Below are 22654 nucleotides of genomic sequence, written 5' to 3' on the forward strand. Positions count from 1 at the left end.
ATACACTACTACACTACTACACTATACACTACACTATACACTACTACACTATACACTACTACACTATACACTACTACACTATACACTACATTATACACTACACTACACAATACACTACAACACTATACACATACACACAAACACATACAGACACACACACAAACATACAGACACACACACACGCACGCACAAAGGGTGTCCCACCTGGGTGCTTGAAACATCATCAACGTCAATCACCACCGTCCGCCTTTCCGCCTTCCCCAGCTGGGCCAGGGCGGTGGCGTCTTCTGCCTGGGCACGGACAGGAGATGGTACCTGACGGGCATCGACAGCCGCCGTGCCGACTGCGCAAACGCCACCCAGCCGGCCGCCTACGGGCGCGTGTGGAAATCCCTCGCCTGGATCGAGGGGAACCTCCCTTACTGACGACGCAGACGTGCCTCTGGTTCTGCTCCCAGCCAGATAGCCGGATAGCCAGATAACCAGATAGCCAGATAACCAGATAACCAGATAACCAGATAACCAGATAGCTGGCTAGGCAACTAGCCAGCCGGGCAGGCAAATAGCCAGATATCCAGACAGCAAGCTAGGAAGATACCTACCTAGCTATCTATATAGCAAGATAGCCAGCCCACTAGCTGGCTAGCCTGCCAGGAAGCTGTCTAACCAGATAGTCAGTCAGCTAGCCAGACAGCCACCCAGCTAACTATCTAGCCAGATAGCAAGTCAGCTAAATAGCAAGCCAGCCAGCCAGCTACAATATCGAGATAGCAAGCACGCGAGCTGGCTAGCCAGATAGACGGCTAACAAGCCACCCAGCCAGATAGATTGATATCCAGCCAGCCCGATAGATTGATAGCCAGCCAGCCAGATAGATATATAGCTTGCCAGCCTGCTAACTATCTAGCCAGATAGCCAGGCAGATAGCCAGCCAGCTAGATGTTAATCAGATAGTCAGCAAGCCACCCAGCCAGTTTGCTATCCAACCAGAGAGCCAGCCAGCTTGATCGCCAGCTCGCCGGCGAGCCAGTCAGCCAGCCAGCTAAATATATAACTAGTTATCTAGCGAACCAGCTCACTATCTAGCCAGATAGGCAACTAGCCTTTTAGCCAGCCAGCCCAGCCAGCTTCCTAGCCAGCTACCTAGCCAGATAGCCAGTCAGCTAAATAGATAATTAGTTAGCCAGCTAACCATCCAGCTACCTAGCCAGATAGGCAACTAGCCTTTTAGCCAGCCAGCCCAGCCAGCTTCCTAGCCAGCTACCTAGCCAGATAGCCAGTCAGCTAAATAGATAATTAGTTAGCTAGCTAACCATCCAGCTACCTAGCCAGATAGGCAACTAGCCTTTTAGCCAGCCAGCCCAGCCAGCTTCCTAGCCAGCTACCTAGCCAGATAGCCAGTCAGCTAAATAGATAACTAGTTAGCTAGCTAACCAGCTCGCTATCTAGCCAGATAGGCAACTGGCCTTTTAGCCAGCCAGCCCAGCCAGCTTCCTAGCCAGCTACCTAGCGAGATAGCCGGTCAGCTAAATAGATAACTAGTTAGCTAGCTAACCAGCTCGCTATCTAGCCAGATAGGCAACTGGCCAGCTAGCCAGCCCAGCCAGCTTCCTAGACAGATAGCCAGCCAGCTAGCGAACGAGCCAGATATCCAGCCAGTCATCCAGCTAACCAGATCGCCAGCTAGCTAGCTAGCCAAGTAGCTAGTCAGATAGACAACCAGCTACCTAGCGAGATAGACAGCCAGCGAGATAGTCAGATAGCTACGACCAGGCCTACAGCTACCGCGATCGCTCTCGCTCTTGAGAGGGAAGAATGAAAGAAGGGATGACCATGAATGAAAAGTATATTTTTCTTTCAGTTACCATTTTACTATAAAATATACAACTAGCTGTACTAACGCGGCTTTCGCCCAGGACTTGGATTCACCACACCTGGCCGCCTTTGTCCCCCCCCCGCCAGTGGCGATGTTCACACACCACAGCAGTTACTCGTTTGAGGCTGAGTCGACCTAGGGGAGGTCCGGTTAAAATAATCGTCAGCGGTGGTGGCCATGAGCGGGAATCGAACGCGGGTAGCCGGGTTCGTAGCGCGGCGTAGCGCTATCCGCTACACTACACGTGCGCGGGTCACGTGACAGATGTGACATCACAGCTCACTTGCCGTGCACAAAATCTCTGCATTATTGAGCTCCTCCCCCCCCCCAAAAAAGTGTATTTTTAAATCCTTTATATTAAGTTCGCTTGCTTGCTTGCGTGCTTGCTTGCTTACGACCGTGTAAATCTTTCGGTCGTTTTTTAACCCACTTCCCGTGATCCAATCGAGTTGATATTTTCCACACAGACTCGTTGTGCGAGACAATTAATGTTCGTGAAAAAAATTCCCAAAATTGTACACTTTTTAGGCAAAAAAAATGATTTTACATATATTCAAATAGAACTAATTCATGGCTTTGGCTGAACGTAACAGTGTAAGAGCCCAGAGCGTAACCCCTCCACAGGCCGTGGCGGAGTAGCGCAGTTGGTAGTGCCCTCGCTTCCCATGCCAAAGGTCGCGGGATCGATCCCCGCGTCCTCCACAGGCGAATATATTTTTAAATTCTTTATATTAAGTTCGCTGCCACGCATATAAAGGATTTATAGTGAAAAACTTTGTTTTTACGGGTTGTACTTATTATAATGTTTGCATGGTGTACAGTCTCTAAAGTACCCACACGGCAAATTTCCAGTTTGTTGCATGTCGGGAAGTACGCAAAACATTTTGTAACAGACACACATAATCACAACTTTGCCTTTTATATATATGGAGATGTGTATTTTTTAATATATAGAATGTCTATATATATAATATATTATAAATCTTCTTCTTTGCCTTAACGGGAATCGTTTTGTGGATCGAGTTAAATCTCCAATTTCCGTTCGATTCTTCGTGCTTCCATCTTGGCTTTTGTGGCACTGACGTCACTCACGAGCGATGACGCTCGCTGACGTCACGGATGGCGGTGACACGGTGTTGGTGATTTGTGTGGAGTGGTTTTTTCGCGGTGTAAATTTTGTGTCCAATTTGTTGTTGTTGTTGTTTTTATTTTGGCGACACGACAATAAATGGTTGCGGATTTTGGTGACGGACAGACAAAGCTCCCCCAGGTAGCCTCTAGCAGGGCTGTAGGGGCAAGTGCTGCTAGTAGCGAGTAGCTCCACCTATGATGTACACAGACAAAGCTCCCCCAGGTAGCCTCTAGCAGGGCTGTAGGGGCAAGTGCTGCTAGTAGCGAGTAGCACCACCTATGATGCACACACAGACAAAGCTCCCCCAGGTAGCCTCTAGCAGGGCTGTAGGGGCAAGTGCTGCTAGAAGCGAGCATCACCACCTATGATGCACACACAAACAAAGCTCCCCCAGGTAGCCTCTAACAGGGCTGTAGGGGCAAGTGTTGCTAGTAACGAGTAGCAGCAGCACCTATAAAGGCTGACAACTGTGGCTACACACGAGGGGGTGGGTGGCCAGCACCACGCCCGGCCGCCTTTGTCTCCCCAGTGGCGATGTTTACACACCGCACCAGGTACTCATTTGATGCTGAGTCGACCTAGGGGAGGCCCGGGACCGGTTCAGATAATCGTCACTGGTGTTGGCCGTGAGCGGGAATCGAACCCGTGTCGCCGGGTTCGTAGCACAGCGTGCTAACCGCTACACCACCACTCAACACTAACACACACGCACAGACAGACGCACACACACAGTACTACACTGCACGTTAATTAAGCTCTTAGTTTTTTCGGTAAAGTCACGTAGGTAGTAAATAATGAAATTAAAATTAATAAAAGTAATAATAGAAATAAAATATTAATAATAAATTTTTATTTTGATAGAAATATTATTTTAATTTATTATTTTAATTAAATTTTTAATAGAAATATGATTTTAATAGAAATGTTTATTTTATTTTATTTTTATTATTACTTTTATTAATTTTAATTTATTTTTTTACCTACGTGACTTTACCGAAAAAACTAAGAGTATGAATCCTTGCAGTCACCAGAAGCTTCAAATCTAGCACGCACGTTAATTAGGCACCCTTAAGGTAGCCGCTGTTGACATCTTCACCGTGAGCGGCTTCGCCTCCCCCTCCCCCCGGCTCCCCCAAGTCGGCCCGTCACGCCCTTGTGTCAAACGAGCCGCGTCACGTGACAACTTCCGGTCACGCCCCATTGGCTCTTGTCGCGATGACGTAACGTACGCCCCGCCCCCCTCTCCACGGAGGGTCTGCCCCGCCCCACTCCCCTCCTAGCTCCTCCCCCTCCCCAAGAAATGGAGTCACACTTTGGGGAGTCGTGATGTCTCACGGACTAAACTAAGAACTAGACAATTTGTTTCGATTTAAAGCTTTCGTGACTGCAGGGATTCATCTTCTTGGTTCTTTCGGTAAAGTCACGTAGAAGGGAAATAATAAAATAAAATAAATAGCTATTATATTATTTTATTATTTTATTATGTTTAATTTTTATTATTTTATTATTTCCCTTCTACGTGACTTTACCGAAAGAACCAAGAAGATAGACAATTTGTTTTCGTCATTTGACCAGGTGGTAAGGCCCCACTGAGCTATGCTGTGTAGCACTCTTTTGGGAAATTCATAGCCTGATGAAGAACGCTTGTGTTGCGATCGAAACGTTGTGAGCTTTTGTTTTGCTTTAATTATTTTTAATTTATTTTAATTTTAATTTTATTTTTATTTTGCTATTTTATTTGAGTTCTTTTGCTTTTGTTATTTAAAAGTTAGGTATTATTTTAATTTAATTTTATTATTTTTATTTTCCATCGACGTGGCTTTACCGAAAGAACCAAGAAGATGAATTCCTGGAGTAACAAACGTTTAATTTCAAAATTTAAATTTATAGCCGTAGCCAAATTACTCTAAAGAGGCATGTTTCTAAAATGTGGAGGGAAAAACCTCAGGGGGGACACGGAGATAAAATAAATCCACGCGACCACCACGGGGAGAGAGAGGCAAGCGCCAAATACAGAGTGCTTAAAAAAAATGTTTTTAACACTTCTGAGAATTTGCAACAATAGCACAAGAAATGTGCCACGTCTGGGGGCTCTGGAGACCACCTGGAGAAGATTCCTGCGTGCGTTGACAACGATGGCCGCCTTTGTCTACCTCGTTGTTGTGAGCGTCGCTCCTCTGCCCTCCGCTGTTGTTGTTGGAGGGCGACTGCCTCCAACTGCCCGGTAGCTTCAGGGTGCACCTAGCCTGGCACTAGCCCAGTAGCGTCCTTCACGAGCCTCCTCCTCCACAGAGGCCGATCTTGACACCGCTGGTACCACTCATCGGCAAGTCCACTCAGCTCCACATCCTCCTGTACCACATCACTCCATCTCCTCTCTAGTCCGTGCAACTCACTCACTCACTCTCTCACTCACCCACTCACCCACACACTCATCCACTCAAAAACACACTCACCCACTCACTCACCCACTCACCTCCACACTCACCGACTCACCCATCACTCCATCTCTTCTCTAGTCCGTGCCACTCACTCACCCACTCATTCACCCACTCACCCATCAGCTCCATCTCTTCTCTATCCCATGCCACCAACTCAATCACCCACTCACCCATTCACCCACTCACCCACTCACCAACACACTCACCCACTCACCCACACCCTTACCCACTCACCCACACACTCACTCACCAACACACTCACCCACTCACCCACAACCTCACCCACTCACGAACACACTCACTCACTCACCAACACACTCACCTACTCACCCACACACTCCCCCACTCACGAACACACTCACCCACTCACCCACACCCTCACCGACTCACCGACACACTCACTCACCAACACACTCATCCACTCACCCACAACCACACCCACTCACGAACACACTCACTCACTCACTCACCAACACACTCACCTACTCACCCACACACTCACCCACTCACCAACACACTCACCCACTCACCCACACACTTACCCACTCACTCACACACTCACCCACTCACCAACACACTCACCCACTCACCCACACACTCACCCATCACTCCATCTCCTCTCTAGTCCGTGCCACTTACTCACCCACTCGCCCACTCACTCACCCACTCACCTATCAGCTCCATCTCCTCTCTCGCCTATGCCGCGCCCGTTTAGCTCCCCACTATCCGACCGGACAAAAGCTTTTTAGGAATGGGGTGGGTCGGCATGCGGGCTACGTGACCTAGCCAACTTTCCAAACGATGTTTATTGTTACCAGATGAAGCCCCACTGATTTGCTGTGTTGCTCTTTGCTCAGTAAGCGTGACCTGAACATCAACACAGAGACCCATAGACCCACTGAGACCCATACTCATAGAGACACAAACTCATAGAGACCCATACTCAGAGACCTACATAGATCCACAGAGACTCATACTTAGAAACCCATAGAGACTCACATATGCCATAGAGACCCACAGAGTGTCTGTGTGTGTCTGTGTGTGTGTGTCTGTGTGTGTGTCTGTGTTTTGTATATGTGGGGAGCGGTAGTGTAGTGGTTATCGCTGTGCTGCGCTACGAACCTGGTCAACACCGGTGATGATTATCTGAACCGGTCCCGGGCCTCCCCTAGGTTGACTCAGCCTCAAATGAGTAGCTGGTGCAGCGATGTGCAGTAAACATCGCTAGCACTGGGGAGACAAAGGCGTGGTGTTGGCCACCCACCCCCTCGCGTGCTGCTCGCTAACAGCACTTGCCCCAACATTCTGTTACAGGCTACACGGGGGATCTTTGCCATTGTCTGTGTGTGTCAGTATATAAATGCACACACGTCAGGATCCCTCGCACGAACACCCCCACCGGCAGCTCGTGCGGCTGACGGAGGTCTTGTAGAGGGAAATTCTTGCGCCACTGCTCTCGAAGCAAGCAGCAAGGAGGAAGGAGGAAGGGAAAAAAACACAACACAGGAGCTTTAAACTACACACACACAAAAAACAATTAGATAATACAACACACACACATTTATACATGCAATAATTAGTTTTGTTTCAGAAGAAGATCGATGACAATTCGAATTTAGAACGAAAGGAACAATGCCTCTGTCGGCGGTGGTGGTAGCGGTGGTGGCGGTGTTGGCGCTGCAAATCGGTGAGTTTGAGGGGCCGGTTTCTTGGAACGATCGGATGAGTCTCTATGTGGGTCTCTGTGGGTCTCTGTGGGTCTCTGTGGGCCATTGTGGGTTTCTCTGGGTCTCTGTGGGTTTATGCAGGTCTATGTGGGTTTCTGTGTGTCTCCGTGGGTATCTGTGGGTCTCTGTGGGTCTATGAGTCTGTATGGGTCTCTGTGGGTCTCTGTGGTTATATGAGTCACTATGGGTCTCTGTGGTTCAATTATTCTCTGTGGGTCTCTGTGAGTCTCTGTGGTTCTATGGGTTTCTGTGGTTCAATTATTCTCTGTGGGTCTTTTTGGGTCTGTGTGGGTCTATGTGGGTCTCTGTGCTTGATGCTCCATTTGCCACTACACGTGCTAGTAAACAACTTATAACCATTTCTACACTCCGTCATTGTATCCCTTTAAATCCTATCTCTGTCCCATTACTTCACCAGCACTCCTTCAAAACTTCATTCTGCTCTTTAAAATGTCGCATCTGCGAGCTGCTGCTTTTCTTTCAAGGTTTGCCGCTTTTCATCCTTTCACAGAAAATACCTGTGCCAACTATTAATTATACTTTTTCTTATTTCTGGGAGGTTTAGAGCTTCACCCTGGCCCAAATGTAAAGAACTCATGTAATTATGTAGGTTTTTCTGGCAGAAAAAGTTTTGGTGTCCTACACGTCGCCATCAGAGGGCTTGTAATTAACTTAAGTCAGTTTAACACGTAGGCTTTCGCGACCAATGTTATTCATAATCAACGATTTTTGGGTTTAGATCGCGTTTATTTATAAGTCAACTAACACTAGAAGTGGCAAATCTGGACCCAGACATTTTTTGCCTTACAAAAACATGTTTCACTCCTGCCGTCAATGACTTGCAGATTACGATTCACAACTATTACCTTTTTCAGCTTGACCGAGGGTCTAAAGGAGGTGGAATTGCCATCTATGTTCGTAGTAATATTACATTTTCATCAGCTCACTCCTTGTTGAAAAAATGTTGCTTGAAGATCTGGCTCTCAGAATCACTTTCCCTAATAATCAACACATATTGGTAGTGTGCTACTATAGACCACCTAGTTGTAAGGATGTTGAAGCTGGGACTGCACTGAGGGAGCTTCTTGGGGGCCTCCCTAAAGGTGAAATAATTTGATTGGGTGATCTGAATTGGAATTGGCTAAGCCCACCAGCCATGGCCACGAATTTCGCAAATGAATTTAACCTATTTCAATTAATAAATGTCCCCACAAGACCCAACCTAAACAAATCCAGGACAGTCATCTCTGCTTGACGTCCTGTTGACTAATGCCCCTCACAATTTCCCGCTTATCCTTCGTGATCACTCTTTCATATTTGGGGTGAGATCGTCAGCCAGACCCAAAGCCCCCCTCCCCTAAATTGGTTGATAAGCACTCCATGAGACGCTTCAGCATACAGGCATTTACTAATGATGTGCTTCACTCTGATATTGACAAGTTCTGCGATATTCCCAACCTGACTACGTCTTGGGAGACCTTCAGGTACACACGTTTTTCAAAATTATTGATTAACATGCTCCATTGGTTATATTTAAAATTAAAGGCAACCGCCCACCATGGTTTGATCCTTTGATTACTAAACTCATGAAAACTAGGAACAAGGCTTGGGCATGTGCTCAGAAAAGTAATTGATCAAAGACTGGCTAAAATACAGGACTTTAAGGAATAATTGTGGCAAAAAAAATACGGCATGCAAGAAATGCTTACTTTACCTCCACTCTCCTGGAATCACATGGCAATGCCAGGATCTTCTGGAAAACAATCAAATGTATCGAAAAGGCATCGAACACGGATAATCTGCCCATTGAGCTTAACCGAAATGGGGACTATTTTTCAGAGACCCAAAAAATAGTCGACAATTTTAACCTTAATTTTTCTGAAGCTGGTGACCTTTTTTTATAATGTATTGGGAGTCACCCCTGCTCATGCAATTTCCTACACCCCTGTCCATACATTACATGAATTTAGTTTCCAGCCTATGCACGAAAGTTATATTCTGAAACAACTGTGCTACCTCAAAGGGTCCTCCTCTACCGGAGAGGATACTATTCCCGTCTTTGCTCTGCTAACTGTTGGTCACCTAATATACAAACTTATAGCCCGTATTTTCAACCTGTCCATCAAAGACCCAGCCAACGCAGCCTTGCCTGCCGGAGGTGCTCACCGATGGGACTTTGTCCAGATCTATCGAAGGATGGATGGTAGGCAGGCCAGCCTAAATGTTTCTAACTGGCGAAGCTGTTCCATTAGGGGGATCCACGTTTCGCAAGCGTAGATAAGGGAGGGAATGACTGTGGCCGAGAAGACCCGAAGCTTCATGCGGAGCGACAGACCAGGTAGCTTTCACACAGCATCACGCAACCGATGAAAATATATTGCCGCTCGACTGATTTGGAGTGAGACCTCTGCTGTTAAACGCGAGCCGGTCATGAGCACATTGCCCAGGTATGGGAAACTCTCCACTCTCTCCACAACTGCCCCATCACCGATTGGGAGTTGTGGGGGTAGGTTGCCCGATGGTACAAAATACACAGGCAGGTGCTTCGTTTTGGTGGGGCTGATGGTAAGGCCCCACCTCTTAGCAGCACACTCCAGTTTCAGCAGCAGAGCCTCCAACTCCTCCTCTGAGTGAGCTGCAATTACCAGGTCGTCGGCATACATAACGTGGAAAATAGGTGCACACACACAGGTACACACACAGGTACACACACAGGTACACAGATAGGTACAAACACAGAGGTACACACACAGGTATACACACACATGTGCACACACAGACAGTCACACACACACACATGTGCACACACAGACAGCGACAAACACAGAGGTACACACACAGACAGGTACACACACAGAGGTACACACACACAGATACACACACAGCTACACATAGAGCTACACACACACACAGCTACATACACAGCTACACACACACACAGCTACACACACACAGCTACACACACAGCTCCACACACAGCAATACACACACAGCTACACACACGGCTACACACAGCTACACACACACAGTCTAGTTTTAGTGTGGGTCTCTGTGGGTCTGCATGGGTCTCTATGAATATGGGTTTCTGTGGGTCTGTATGGTCTTTATGAGTATGGGTCTCTGTGGGTCTGCATGGGTCTCTATGAGTATGGGTCTCTGTGGGTCTGCATGGGTCTTTATGAGTATGTGTCTCTATGAGTATGGATCTCTGTGGGTCTACGGGTCTCTTTGGCTGTCATTTGTTGATGTCCAGGTCACACTTACTGAACAAAGAGCTCACAGCAAATCAGTGGGGCTTCATCTGATAACAATAGACGTAGTTTGGCGAGTTGGCTGGGTCATGTAGCCCGCATACCGACCCACCCCATGCCTAAACAGCTTTTGTTCGGCCAGATAAAGGGAGCTAAACGGGCGCGGCACGGGCTAGAGAAGAGATGGAGTGATGTGGTACAGGAGGATGTGGAGCTGAGTGGACTTGCCGATGACTGGTACCAGCGATGTCAGGATCGGCCTCTGTGGAGGAGGCTCGTGAAGGATGCCAGTGGGCAATTGGAGGCAGTCGCCCTCCAACAACAACGAATTGGGGAGGAACGACGCTCACAACAACGAGCATAGCGCCGGGTAGCTAAAGCACAGCAAGTTGGCACAGTAGTAGTCGTCTCAGTCAGTCGATCTTTGGCATCTGGGTCTGCCCTGTCACCTCCTGCCAGCTGGCATTCGACACTTAACGTGGCCTCAAAGTGCACATAGCCTGGCACAAGCGTCGTGGTGACATCACCGCCACTAAGTGGCGAATGGCGGTTGTTGTTGAATGAGTGAGTGGCACGGGCAAGAGAAGAGATGGAGAGTCTGCGTCTCTCTCTCTCTGATTATCATCATCATGGTGGCTAGGAGATGTTAACTAACTCGCCTGGTCTACAGTAGGTTGTGGGTTCGATCCCGACCATGACGATACCTGCCGCTGCTGTATATTTGGAGTCTGCGTATCTATCTCACTCATCATCATCACGGTGGCTATGAGATTTTAAGTACCTCACCAGGTGTACAGGAGGTCGTGCGTTCGATCTTGACCCTGACGATGCCTGCCGCTATGTATATTTGGAGTTTGCGTGTCTCTCTCTGTCCGCGCGGTGAGATGTTTACTACCTCACCTGGTATACAGGAGGTTTCAGGGGTCCGATCCCGACCCTGACGATGACTGCCACTGTATATTTGGCGTCTGCGTCTGTCTTTCTCTCTCTCGCTGTGATGAGGCCTCTCCGAGTTGAGACTGGAACGGGTGGCTCTGGCTAAGCTGCTGTAGCTGGTGCAGGCTTCCATGTGGACGGGGCGTGCCTGTAGCACGAAGTCGTCTACCTATGGGAAGTTTTCCTTCATCCAATATCAAAGCTGCGAAAAAATAAGATTGGCTTTTTATACATTTCTCTGGCAATAGCAAAACAAGAGATGTGTTAAGATGTTCAAATGCCCAATAGGTGTGATACCTTTTGCAAGGAGTGAAGTCTGCATTAACCACGCACACTTTAAGTGCTCATTTGTGCTCAAAGTGTTTTTTCGCTTTAATCGTTTTTTGTTTTGTTTTTGTAATTGCCGTGTAAAGCGAGGAATATTGTTTTAAATTTTTATCGGTCGCCCTCATGGCCTCATTCCCAATCACAAACGATAGCGGCTCAGCAAAGCGGCCACTGTGGTGAGGTGTTCACCTTATGCGTCAATAATTAACAACGCCTACATCGAGAAAATAAAACCCCTCTAAAAGCGAACGACGCTTTTTATTTGTCGCTTCAAGAGTTTGTTTCTTATCGACCACCATGAAGGGTGAATTTTTACTGTCGATCGCGTGGCCTTATTCTCAAAAGTTGACCTCTCTCGCTTGCCCTGATGTTGTCGTCACTGCTTGCAGGGAACGGAGCCGGGAGCAGTGTGGGACGTCAGCTCTTCGGCGCATTTATGCCGAACTACAGGCGGATGGTCGACGCGCTTGTGGTGGACTTCGTCAGCTACAACAGCAGCGCTCAGGTCACCGTCTCGGTCCCCGCGGTGAACTTCTCGCAATCCGTCCTCCTGCCTCCCTTCTCCGTCGGCAATGTATCCATCCCGGTAACGGCAGAGATCGCAGAAAACGGCATCGTCACCAACAAGGTCGTGTCCGTTCGTTCTGACAGTGACATCTCAGTGTGGGGCATGTCCAAACGACTTCAAAAAACCGATGGATTCATGATGATCCCTGGGCAGGAGCTGGGAACAGAATACTACGTAGTCGCTCCTGTGTCTGGTCGTTTAACCTTGAACGAATTCGCGATAGTCAGTCCCTACAACAACGTGACGGTGCAAATGATTTTGAGCAGCAATGTTATTTTCAACGGTGTAAGGTACTCCAACGAACTGAACATCACTCTACAAGAGAACCAGGTCGTGCAGTTCCAAGGATCCTCTCTGACTGGGACCAGGGTACTTTCAAGTCAACCTGTGGCCGTGTTCATTGGAGATCGGTGCATCACTGTTTATACAGCTTGCAATTTTGTGACAGAGCAGCTTTTGCCAGTATCACAGTGGGGCTCCTCTTACCTGGTCTTCCCCGTGTCCATCAAGTCAACAAACGACAGCGTCATAATCACCTCGCCTATAAGCGCGAGCATCAGTGTCAATGTCAGTGTCGCTGGGAGTTTAACAACCCACACGTTGACCAATTACGGTCGCATCAGCGTACCTGTATATGCAAACCAGACTTTGTCTATAAACTCATCTGTAAATGTAGGGGTCATGTACATATGCCAGGGTGGGTCTACAAATCTAGGGTATATCATGGACCCATTCCAGATGAGCATCATACCGACCAGCAAGTTCGCTAACATGTACCTGTTTGCGACTCAACCAGATTTTACAAACATGTTGATCGTCATCGCCAAGGATGTAGACAAATGTGGGATCGTCATCAACAACAAGACACTGTGTGATAAGATCCAGTGGGTCCGGACAAACGACCTCCAGTTCGTGGCCGGGGAGCTGAACCTGGGACTTGGGAATCAGCAGTTCCGGGTGGAACACGCGACTCAGCCATTCGGGCTCTACCTCTACGGGGTGGCATCCGATGATTCATTTGGCTACGTCCTCAGCTACAGTAACCTAAGAGGTAACTTGTAACATGATCAGCCAGACTTGTAGCATCGCAAATCTAACTTCTACTACTACGATTATTATTATTCACTAACATACACGACGCCATTACAACCCCCACCACCACCCTCACCAGGCCCCTCCCAATTGTGACCTCGCCCACATCTGATTGGCTTCCTGTTACCACGGTGCAATGACGTCACAACGCCTTTGACATTACAGCCCCTCTCCTCCTGGTGGATGGGCTGAGTCTTTGCACAACTGAAGTTCTCCCTAATAGAAGTTATTTTGGCTGAAACCCACCACTACCCGACACAGCCAACTAGTAAGGGTTGTCACGGAAACAGAACATACCAATTCGTAACTAGTACAGCAAACCGGTGTGTTGGAGAGCCAAGCCACAACATTTACAATACGCGATCTAACCCAAAAAAACTCGATTGTGGATGATATTCGTCGCGAAAGCCCCCGTCTTAAAGCAACTGAAGTTGTGGGTTGGGCCGAGGCTGCGTCTGCTGTGACTCGTCCACTTGGCTTGAGTATTTAATTGAGAAACTGGAATGTGTTGCCGGCAGCGTCTCACATTTTGACCTCGCACGGAGACCCAGAGATGTACAGATACCCAGACTGATGAGGCTGGTTGTAATTACTGGCGAAACATCGAACTCCGATTGTAAACGTTGTGGATTTGCTCTTCGACATAGCGGTTAGTGGTGTACTAATATACTACATGATACACTACACTATACACTGCACTATACGCTACACTATACACTACACTATACTATACATTGCTCTATACACTACACTATACACTGCACTATACGCTACACTATACACGACACTATATGCTGCACTATACACTGCACTATACACTACACTATACACTAGTGCTGTATTAGTAACGAATTCGTACGTTCTATCATATGAAATTAAACCTCATTCCCCGCACGCTCGAACCTTTGACGGGTCTCACATTTTGCGCGCCCCCGGGGAGGGGGGGGGGTGGGTGGAGAGGAGTCGCGTATGCGAGCCAGCCCCCTTGCGTGAACTCACGCGATTTGACGCAAGGAGCCGCATCGCAACGCCACGCTTACCGCGTGGCGCCCGTGGAATTCCGCCGCCGCTTGCGCTCTTTCCGTGTCGGACGCAATTTGGTCGCTGGAAAACTGGCACGGGGTGGCTCTGCCTTGCTGATTATGCTGTTTTAGCCGGTGCAGGCTTACCCGTGGATAGGGCGTTCATGTAACACGAAATCCTCTACTTATGGGACCTTTTCGTTCGTGCTCGTATCAAAGCTACAGAAAAATAAGTTTGGGTTTTCATAATTTTTTCTGCCAATAGCAAAATACGAGGTGTGTTAAGAATTTCAAACGCCAAATAGATTATACATTTTGCAAGGCGTGAAGTCTCCATTAACCACGCACACTTTAAGCGCTCATTTGCGCTCAAAGTGTTTTTTTGCTTTAAGCGTTTTTTTAAAAATCCCCACTAATTGCCGCGCTAATCAGGGGATTGTTTTTTGTTTTTATAGGTCGCCCTCGTGGCCTCATTTTCAATCGCAAATGATAGCGGCTCAGCAAAATGGCCACCGTGGCGATGTGTTCGCTTTATGCGTCAAGCGTTAACAACGCCTACATCGAGAAAATAAAACCCCGCTAAAAGCAAATGATGCTTTAAGTTTGTCGCTTCAAGAGTTTATTTTTTCCCTCCTGCTTAACAAGCATCATGAAGGGTGATTTCTTTACTGTCGATCTTGTGGCCTTGTTCTCAAAAGTTGACCTCTCTCGCTTGCCCTGATGTTGTCGTCACTGCTTGCAGGGAACGGAGCCGGGAGCAGTGTGGGACGTCAGTTCTTCGGCGCATTTATGCAAAACTACGTGCAGGTAGTCGACGCGCTGGTGGTGGACTTCGTCAGCTTCGACAGCAGCGCTCAGGTCAATGTCTCGGTCCCTGCGGTTAACTTCTCGCAGGCCATCCTCCTGCCTCCCTTCTCCGTCGGCAATGTATCGATCCCGGTAACGGCAGAGATCGCAGAGAACGGCATCGTCACCAACAAGGTCGTGTCCGTTCGTTCTGACAGTGACATCTCAGTGTGGGGCATGTCCAGACGATATGCAACTACCGATGGATTCATGATGATCCCTGAGCAGGAGTTGGGAACAGAATATTACGTAGTCGCTCCTGTGTCTGGTTCGTCAACGAACGAATTCGCGATAGTCAGTCCCTACAACAACGTGACGGTGCAAATGATTTTGAGCAGCAATGTTATTTTCAACGGTGTAAGGTACTCCAACGAACTGAACATCACTCTACAAGAGAACCAGGTCGTGCAGTTCCAAGGATCCTCTCTGACTGGGACCAGGGTACTTTCAAGTCAACCTGTGGCCGTGTTCAGTGGAGATCGGTGCATCGCTGTTTATACAGCTTGCAATTTTGTGACAGAGCAGCTCTTGCCAGTATCACAGTGGGGCTCCTCTTACCTGGTCTTCCCTGTGTCCATCAAGTCAACAAACGACAGCGTCATAATCACCTCGCCTACAAGCGCGAGCGTCAGTGTCAATGTCAGTGTCGCTGGGAATTTAACAACCTACACGTTGACTAATTACGGTCTCATCAGCGTACCTGTATATGCAAACCAGACTTTGTCTATTAACTCATCTGTAAACGTAGGGGTCATGTACATATGCCAGGGTGGGTCTACAACTCTATGGTATTCCATGGACCCGTTCCAGATGAACATCATACCGACCAGCAAGTTCTCTAACATGTACCTGTTTGCGACTCAACCAGATTTTATGAACATTTTAATCGTGATCGCCAAGGATGTAGACAAATGTGGGATCGTCATAAACAACGGGACACTGTGCAATGAGATCCAGTGGGTCCGGACAAACGACCTCCAGTTTGTGGCCGGGGAGCTGAACCTGGGTGGTGGAAATCAGCAGTTCCGTGTGGAACACGCGACTCAGCCGTTCGGGCTCTACCTCTACGGGGTGGCAGACTCTGATTCATTTGGCTACGTCCTCGGCTACGGCAACCTAAGAGGTAACTAAACGCTGAGCATTTGTAACAAGATCAGCCAGACTTGGAGCATCGCAAATCTAACTTCTGCTACTACTACTGTTATTATTCCACTAATATACACGACGCCGTTACAACCCCCACCACCATTCTCACCACGCCCCTCCCAATTTGTGACCTCGCCCACATTTGATTGGCGTCCTGGTAACCGCGGTGCAATGACGTCACAACGCCTGTCACATTACAGCCCCTCCCCCCCTGGTGGATGGGCTGAGACTGTGCACAATTGAAGTTGTGGGTTGGGCCGAGGCGACTCCCGCTGTGACTCGTCCACTTGGCTTGAATATTTAATTGACAAGCGGCTTCTCACGTGTTATCCTCGCACGGAGACCCAGAGATGCACAGATACCCATGGTCTTCTACAGAGACCCACATACTCCTACAGATATCCACAGACTCCCACAGACCCATGGACCTACAAAGAAACCCTGAGATATACAAATACCCATGGACTTCTACAGAGATCCACAGACTCGTACATATACCCAATGACTCCCACAGATACCCACAGACTCGTACAGATACCCACTGGCTCCCACAGAGACCCGCAGACTCCCACGCCACGTGGGGGCGTTCCTCCGCTCTCGTTGCCAACCTTTTCCACGCCGCCCTGTTCCTGCGCCATCTCTCTTTCCGCTCCTTGGGTCACCACGATCCCATCGCACCACCACATCGCACCACCACATCGCACACCCCCCCCCCCCCCCCCCCCCCCACCAACGCCACCTCTTTTTCTGCCTTTCTTCCTCTCGATCCCCTTTCCATCAACTTGCATCGCTCGCCACCCTTTGACCCAAGCGATGTTTCTGTCGCCTCTCAAACACGACCGAACCACACCCAGAGCCCGTCCCCCTTCTCTCATCTCTGTCGTCTCCTCTGTGAGATCCACCGCCTCGAGTCTTCCTCTTGCTTCTTCATTTCCCACCCGCCTTGACCTTTGCTTTGTCACGCACCAACATCCACCGCAGCATCCTCATCTCAGCGACCGACATGGCTCGGCCTCACCACCATCTTGTACTATATGAAGTATGGGAATTGACGGCAGGAACTTCTTGACGGGAACACACTTTTTATTAAATCTTTACGTGTCAAAATACAACGTGTAGTCTCCTTTCTTCCGACTTCACACTCCACTACTCTCGTGTAAACTCTAGGCCTCTGGCTACACACGATACCCTTCACTCGTGTAGACCCTATGCCTCTGGCTACACAATACACTCGACTCGTGTAGACCCTATGTCCCTGGCTACACACACTGCATTCGGCTCGTGTAGACCTTATGCCTATGGCTACACACACTACACTCGCCTCTGGGTTACACAGAGTCCCGGTCCCGTTAGGACAGCGGGACTAGGTACCGCAGGGCCCTAGGTCTTCATCCCCGTCTTCATTCTTCGCTGGTTACACACTGCCCTCACGCCTGTGTGCATCCCCTTTTATAGCCCCTGCTCACGAGAGACGGAGCTGATGCGTACGTCAACGTGAGCATCGCTCCTTAAAGAACCAATCACGATGCACTCTCTCTACGATCCGTTTTCCCCAGCGCGTGTTAACACTCCTCCACCAATCACACCGCGCTGCCACCCGATCACTCCCTTTTAGCACGTCACCGGCCCACAGCCAATCAGTACCCCGTAACCCACGACCCCGCGCTGACCCCTGATCCTCCACCGTCAGCGCGCGTCACCACCTACACAGCCAATCATTACGCGCTGGCATACGATCTCTAATCCCAGCGCGTATCACCTCTACATATACATTACACTACAATACACTACCCTACTATACACTACACACTACTATACTATACACTACACTATGCACTACACTATACACTGCATAATACACTATACAATACACCACGAAACACTTCACCACTATACATTACACTATACACTACACTGCTATACACTACATTATACACTACACTATACACTACACTACTATACACTACACTGTTATACATTACACCACTACACTACATTATACACTACACTACTATACACTACACTACTATACACTATACCACTATACACTACACCACTATACACTACACCACTATACACTACACTACTATACACTACACCACGAAATACTACACCACTATACATTACACTATTCACTGCTATAAACTACTATACGCAACACTACCATACACTACGCTACTTTAGACTACATTAAGCACTGCACACTTTTCCCTTCAACCAAACTGGGACCCTCTCATCGCACATCACAGCCGTCATCTCTCGCCATTTCAGCCATCCAGCCCTCGTCCTTGCTCTCAGCCCTCACGCTCGCCGCGTCTAATTGCGCCTTTGGAACATCTTCATGCATCTCCCCACGTTTCCTGGCTAATTTTTACATTTTTTCCCATTGGCTTCCACAAATCTCTTGGTGTGAGAATAGGTTTTCACCTTTTTTCTGGCAAATTAAACAAATGCATTAAGATGTTAAAACACCAAACTGAAACCTTTGACAAGGAATCGTGTCTGCATTAACCAAAATACCTGTGGTCAGAATGCAAACAAAAAACATACTCTGATAATATATGCATTGTCTTTGAGACAGCTTTCTTTGGAGCCTAGTCTCAAAAGGTGTTAGACCAGAGGACGCCAAAAGGCCTTTAGGGGAAAACTTATTTTCATATTTTGGTACAGGCAAAGGAGGTCCCAAGATGTAAATCTCTTGGTGACTGATGCCAGCTTCAACAAATCTCTTGGTGTCTCTGATGCCGGATTCAATAAATCTCTTGGCGACTCCGATGTCCTCTGCCATTTTACGATACGTTTAGTAAAACTCCGTAACTAAAGAGTATCCCGCGATGCTCTAGGCGCCGTCTGTCGCGTGAACCTCGCCGCCGCGAGCGGCACCATCCAGTTCACCGATTTACTCGCGAGACCCAACGTCGGCGACTGCCTCTGGACCATCACTGGCGCCGTGGGGGCGGCCATTATCCTTCGCTTTCAGACGTTCAGGTACGAGGGGGCGGGGGGGGGGGGGGATAGGTGCACTCACTCTGGTCTCCAGGTTTACCCCCACGTCACGACCCGCTTCGGGCTATTAGAGTCCGCTCCGCCGATGAGCACGGATGGCCTTCGTACGATGGCGGTGGAGGTTCAACGTAGGCGTGTGCTCATGCTAGAGGTTGTTTTTGGGGTTAGAGCGCGTAAGTACAAACGTCGGTTTCACACCTAGTAGGCTTTCGCCACCAATATCATCCATGACGGAGGTTTTTTTGGGGTTATATCGCCACCACCCGACACAACCAATTAGTAAGGTTTCGTGTCACGTAAACAGAACGTGGCTAATTCGTTACTAGTACAGCACGAGTGTGTAGTGTAGTGTATAGTGCAGTGTATAGTGTAGTGTGTTGTGTAGTGTTTAGTTTATAGCGTAGATTTACAAATCTGGCTGTCGCCTGATGAAGCTAGTTCTAATTACTGGCTAAACGTCATACTCAGATTGTGAATGTTGTGGCATGGCTCTCCAACACACCGGTTGGCATGTTGTGCTTACATGACAAACCTTACTCATTGGCTTCGTCCGGTGGTGGCGGGTTTAATGACACTTTTATATATTTACGCGATCTGACCCCAAAAAACCTGTATTATGGAAGTATAAATACATCATAACCTCCACCACCCAACACAGCAAGGTTTGTCACGTAAACAACGCTCCAGCTAGTTACTACTTCAGCCCACCGGTTTGTTGGAGAGTAAAGTGCATTGTAAATCCACACATGTAGCCTGTTCCCCTATAACGCGCAGTTTTCATGACGGGAATCGGACATGAATGGATTACGGAACAAGTTTTTTATAACGCGGATGCGAATTGGAAATATGAACGCGATCGAGCTGACGGAACTACGTCGAGCGAGGTGGGGACAAGCGGTCGTTAGGCTGCCTTGGTGTAGCATCATCACACACTCCACTTGGATGCTGCTGGATGCTTGTCGATGCTACACAAGCACCTCAATCTCTGTTCGGCCTTCATATGCAACTCACACGTTGTCGTGGGCTGTGCTTTACCCTATATTATTCATTACAATGCGGTGTTCTTCAACAAATGCAACTGCCGCATTGTCATAGGACAAACTGTCACGTACAACATACATACCGAGAATAAAAATACAAGTATAGAGAGTAAAAATACAAATATATATGGCCACCACTTTTTTTGGTAGCGGACATCTTTGATTTCAGCTAGATTTGCTGTATCAAGTGAGGCCTCACTTGATACAGCAAATCTAGCTGTGATGGTCCCACCTGATGACGGAGACTTGTGTTGCCTCCGAAACGTCGTGATTTTTGTTTTACTTTTATTAATTTTATTTTTAAAAAATTCCTACATGACTTTACCGAAAATAAAACCTAAGAATACAAGTATATATGGCCACAACGTTTTTTGGTGGCGGATATCTTTGATTTCGGCGGACATCTTTTATTCCAGAGGCCATCTTTTATTTGTAGTGTAACTAACGTTTTGTGGTTTTGAAGCGTTTGCGGCCATAACGAGAGCTCTGCTCAACGTAAGAATAGGTTTTACCCTTTCTGGCAATAAAACAATTGCGTTAAGATGTTTAAACACCAAACAAAAACCTTTTGCAAGGAATCATGTCACTGCATTAATCACATACTTTGTGGTGAACATGCAAACTAAAAACATGCTCTGGTAGTATAGGATGGTGATGCATTGTCTTTGAAACTGATTGGTCCATAACACCAGAAACAGCTTTCTTTAGAGCCTAGTCTCAAACGGCGTAAGACCAGAGGACAACGCCAAAAGGCGACCAGCGCCGGGACAATGCCACCGTCCGGGCGTATCACAGCAGCAGCTCTCCGCTGTCCGTGTCTGTGAAGTCTGCAGACGGGCGCCGAGGTCGTCTACGTCTACGACGGGCCGTCCATGGACTCGCTGCTCCTGGGGATGTACGGCCACGATGGCGTCCCGGCTCCCATCATCTCGTCCTCCAACACCTTGTCCATAAGGGCCACGTACGACAGGAGGGGAATCGTCGGCAACTTCAGCGCGTTTTACAGGGGTGAGTTTTTTTTTTTGTATGCCGGTTTGTTTGGCTGTTTGTTTGTTTGTCTTGCTGCGATAAGGCGGTGAGCCCCTCGCTTGGCGCGTTGAGCGCTCCCACGCGGTGGCGAGACTCCGGCCGAGGCTCCCGCCGACCGCCACGTTCGTTGTCCTTTTGCGTCGCTGCGCCGGTGGGAGCTCGTCCACCTTCCGATGTTAATTGTAATTTTCGGCTCTCTGATTTTGCATTAACAGGTTACATTTCTTACCCTAACACAGACACCTAGCTCACCGAGCTTCAGGTTTTTTTTGCTTTGTGATCCTCCATTAACGTGGTGATCTCTCACAGGAACATGGCCACCTCAGGGCGCCCGCCATGGAGGCCGCTCAACGATCTTACATTAACATGCTGATTTTTACTGGGCAGCCCTTTGATTGGTGGGCAAACCTCGTGGGAGCGCTGCCCACCACTCACATTGACATTGGCTGCTGACATTTGGGCAACGCCCATTTCAAACCTTTATAAACAGTTTACCTTTACAAGCTAACCCCCTCTTCCTGATGACGAACGCTTGCGTTGCGTTCAAAACATCGTAGTTTTTTTGTAATTTTTTGGTTATTTTCTTTGAACATATCTATGTGACTTTACCGTGAGACCCAAAGAATACAGCATCTACATATTCAAGCGATCTAACCCTCCACCACCACCACCAGTGGGGTCACCGTGCAGGGAGACGCTCGTCGGAGGCCAGGGATCGCTGTCGTCCTCTAACTTCTCCGCGGCCGGCGAGAGGAGCGCCCTGTGCCGGTGGACCGTCCAGGTGGATCCCAGATACGAGGTCAAGCTGAGGTTCCAGCAGTTCAAGTGAGCTCTCGATTGGGGAGGGGCGGGGGGGGGCTCCGCAAGCCATTCCGGGCTCCGTTGTTTGCGCTCCACGTTCCAGCGGCCACGGCTTCTTTGCTTTGGTGAACGGTACACGTAGGGTGCGGTTAGAAGTTCGGCACGCGCTACACACCGTACACGACTACGCTGCACTATACACTACACGCGACCATATGCAACAGTACGTGTGTGTGTACATGTGTGTACCTGTGTGTGTGTGTACTATATACTATACTATACACGGCATTGCTATACACTACACTATACACGACTCTGCCCTTCTATACGTGTGTAATGCGAGCGTATGTGGGGTTTCGCCGCCCCAGCCCCTAAGCCAACCAGGCGTCACGAACCATCGGGGGCAGGGTCTAA

The 22654-nt window shown here is 48.4% G+C and overlaps 2 protein-coding genes across 2 annotated transcripts in view; both read left to right on the forward strand.

Annotated features, from left to right (window-relative positions):
- LOC133361940 (uncharacterized) overlaps window positions 1-3382 on the forward strand; it is a 42338-nt gene extending 38956 nt beyond the window's left edge. Inside the window, exon 12 of the mRNA XM_061580914.1 lies at window positions 265-3382. Within this exon, the coding sequence (XP_061436898.1) occupies window positions 265-426 (162 nt within the window). The 3' untranslated portion in view covers window positions 427-3382. The remainder of the gene's footprint in view (window positions 1-264) is intronic.
- A 3472-nt stretch (window positions 3383-6854) lies between these two features.
- On the forward strand, window positions 6855-22264 carry LOC133361937 (uncharacterized; the record flags this gene model as incomplete). Its single annotated transcript, XM_061580912.1, has 6 exons — window positions 6855-7136; window positions 12080-13309; window positions 15115-16341; window positions 19208-19352; window positions 21237-21418; window positions 22114-22264. Coding segments are annotated over exons 1-6 (2990 nt in total), but the record flags the coding sequence as incomplete, so codon positions are not given.
- Between the last annotated feature and the right edge of the window lie 390 nt (window positions 22265-22654).

The sequence above is a fragment of the Lethenteron reissneri genome, unplaced genomic scaffold (genome assembly GCF_015708825.2).
Source record: "Lethenteron reissneri isolate LAM-NWPU_2019-01 unplaced genomic scaffold, ASM1570882v1 scaffold_130, whole genome shotgun sequence".
NCBI classification, from domain to species: Eukaryota; Metazoa; Chordata; class Hyperoartia; order Petromyzontiformes; family Petromyzontidae; genus Lethenteron; species Lethenteron reissneri.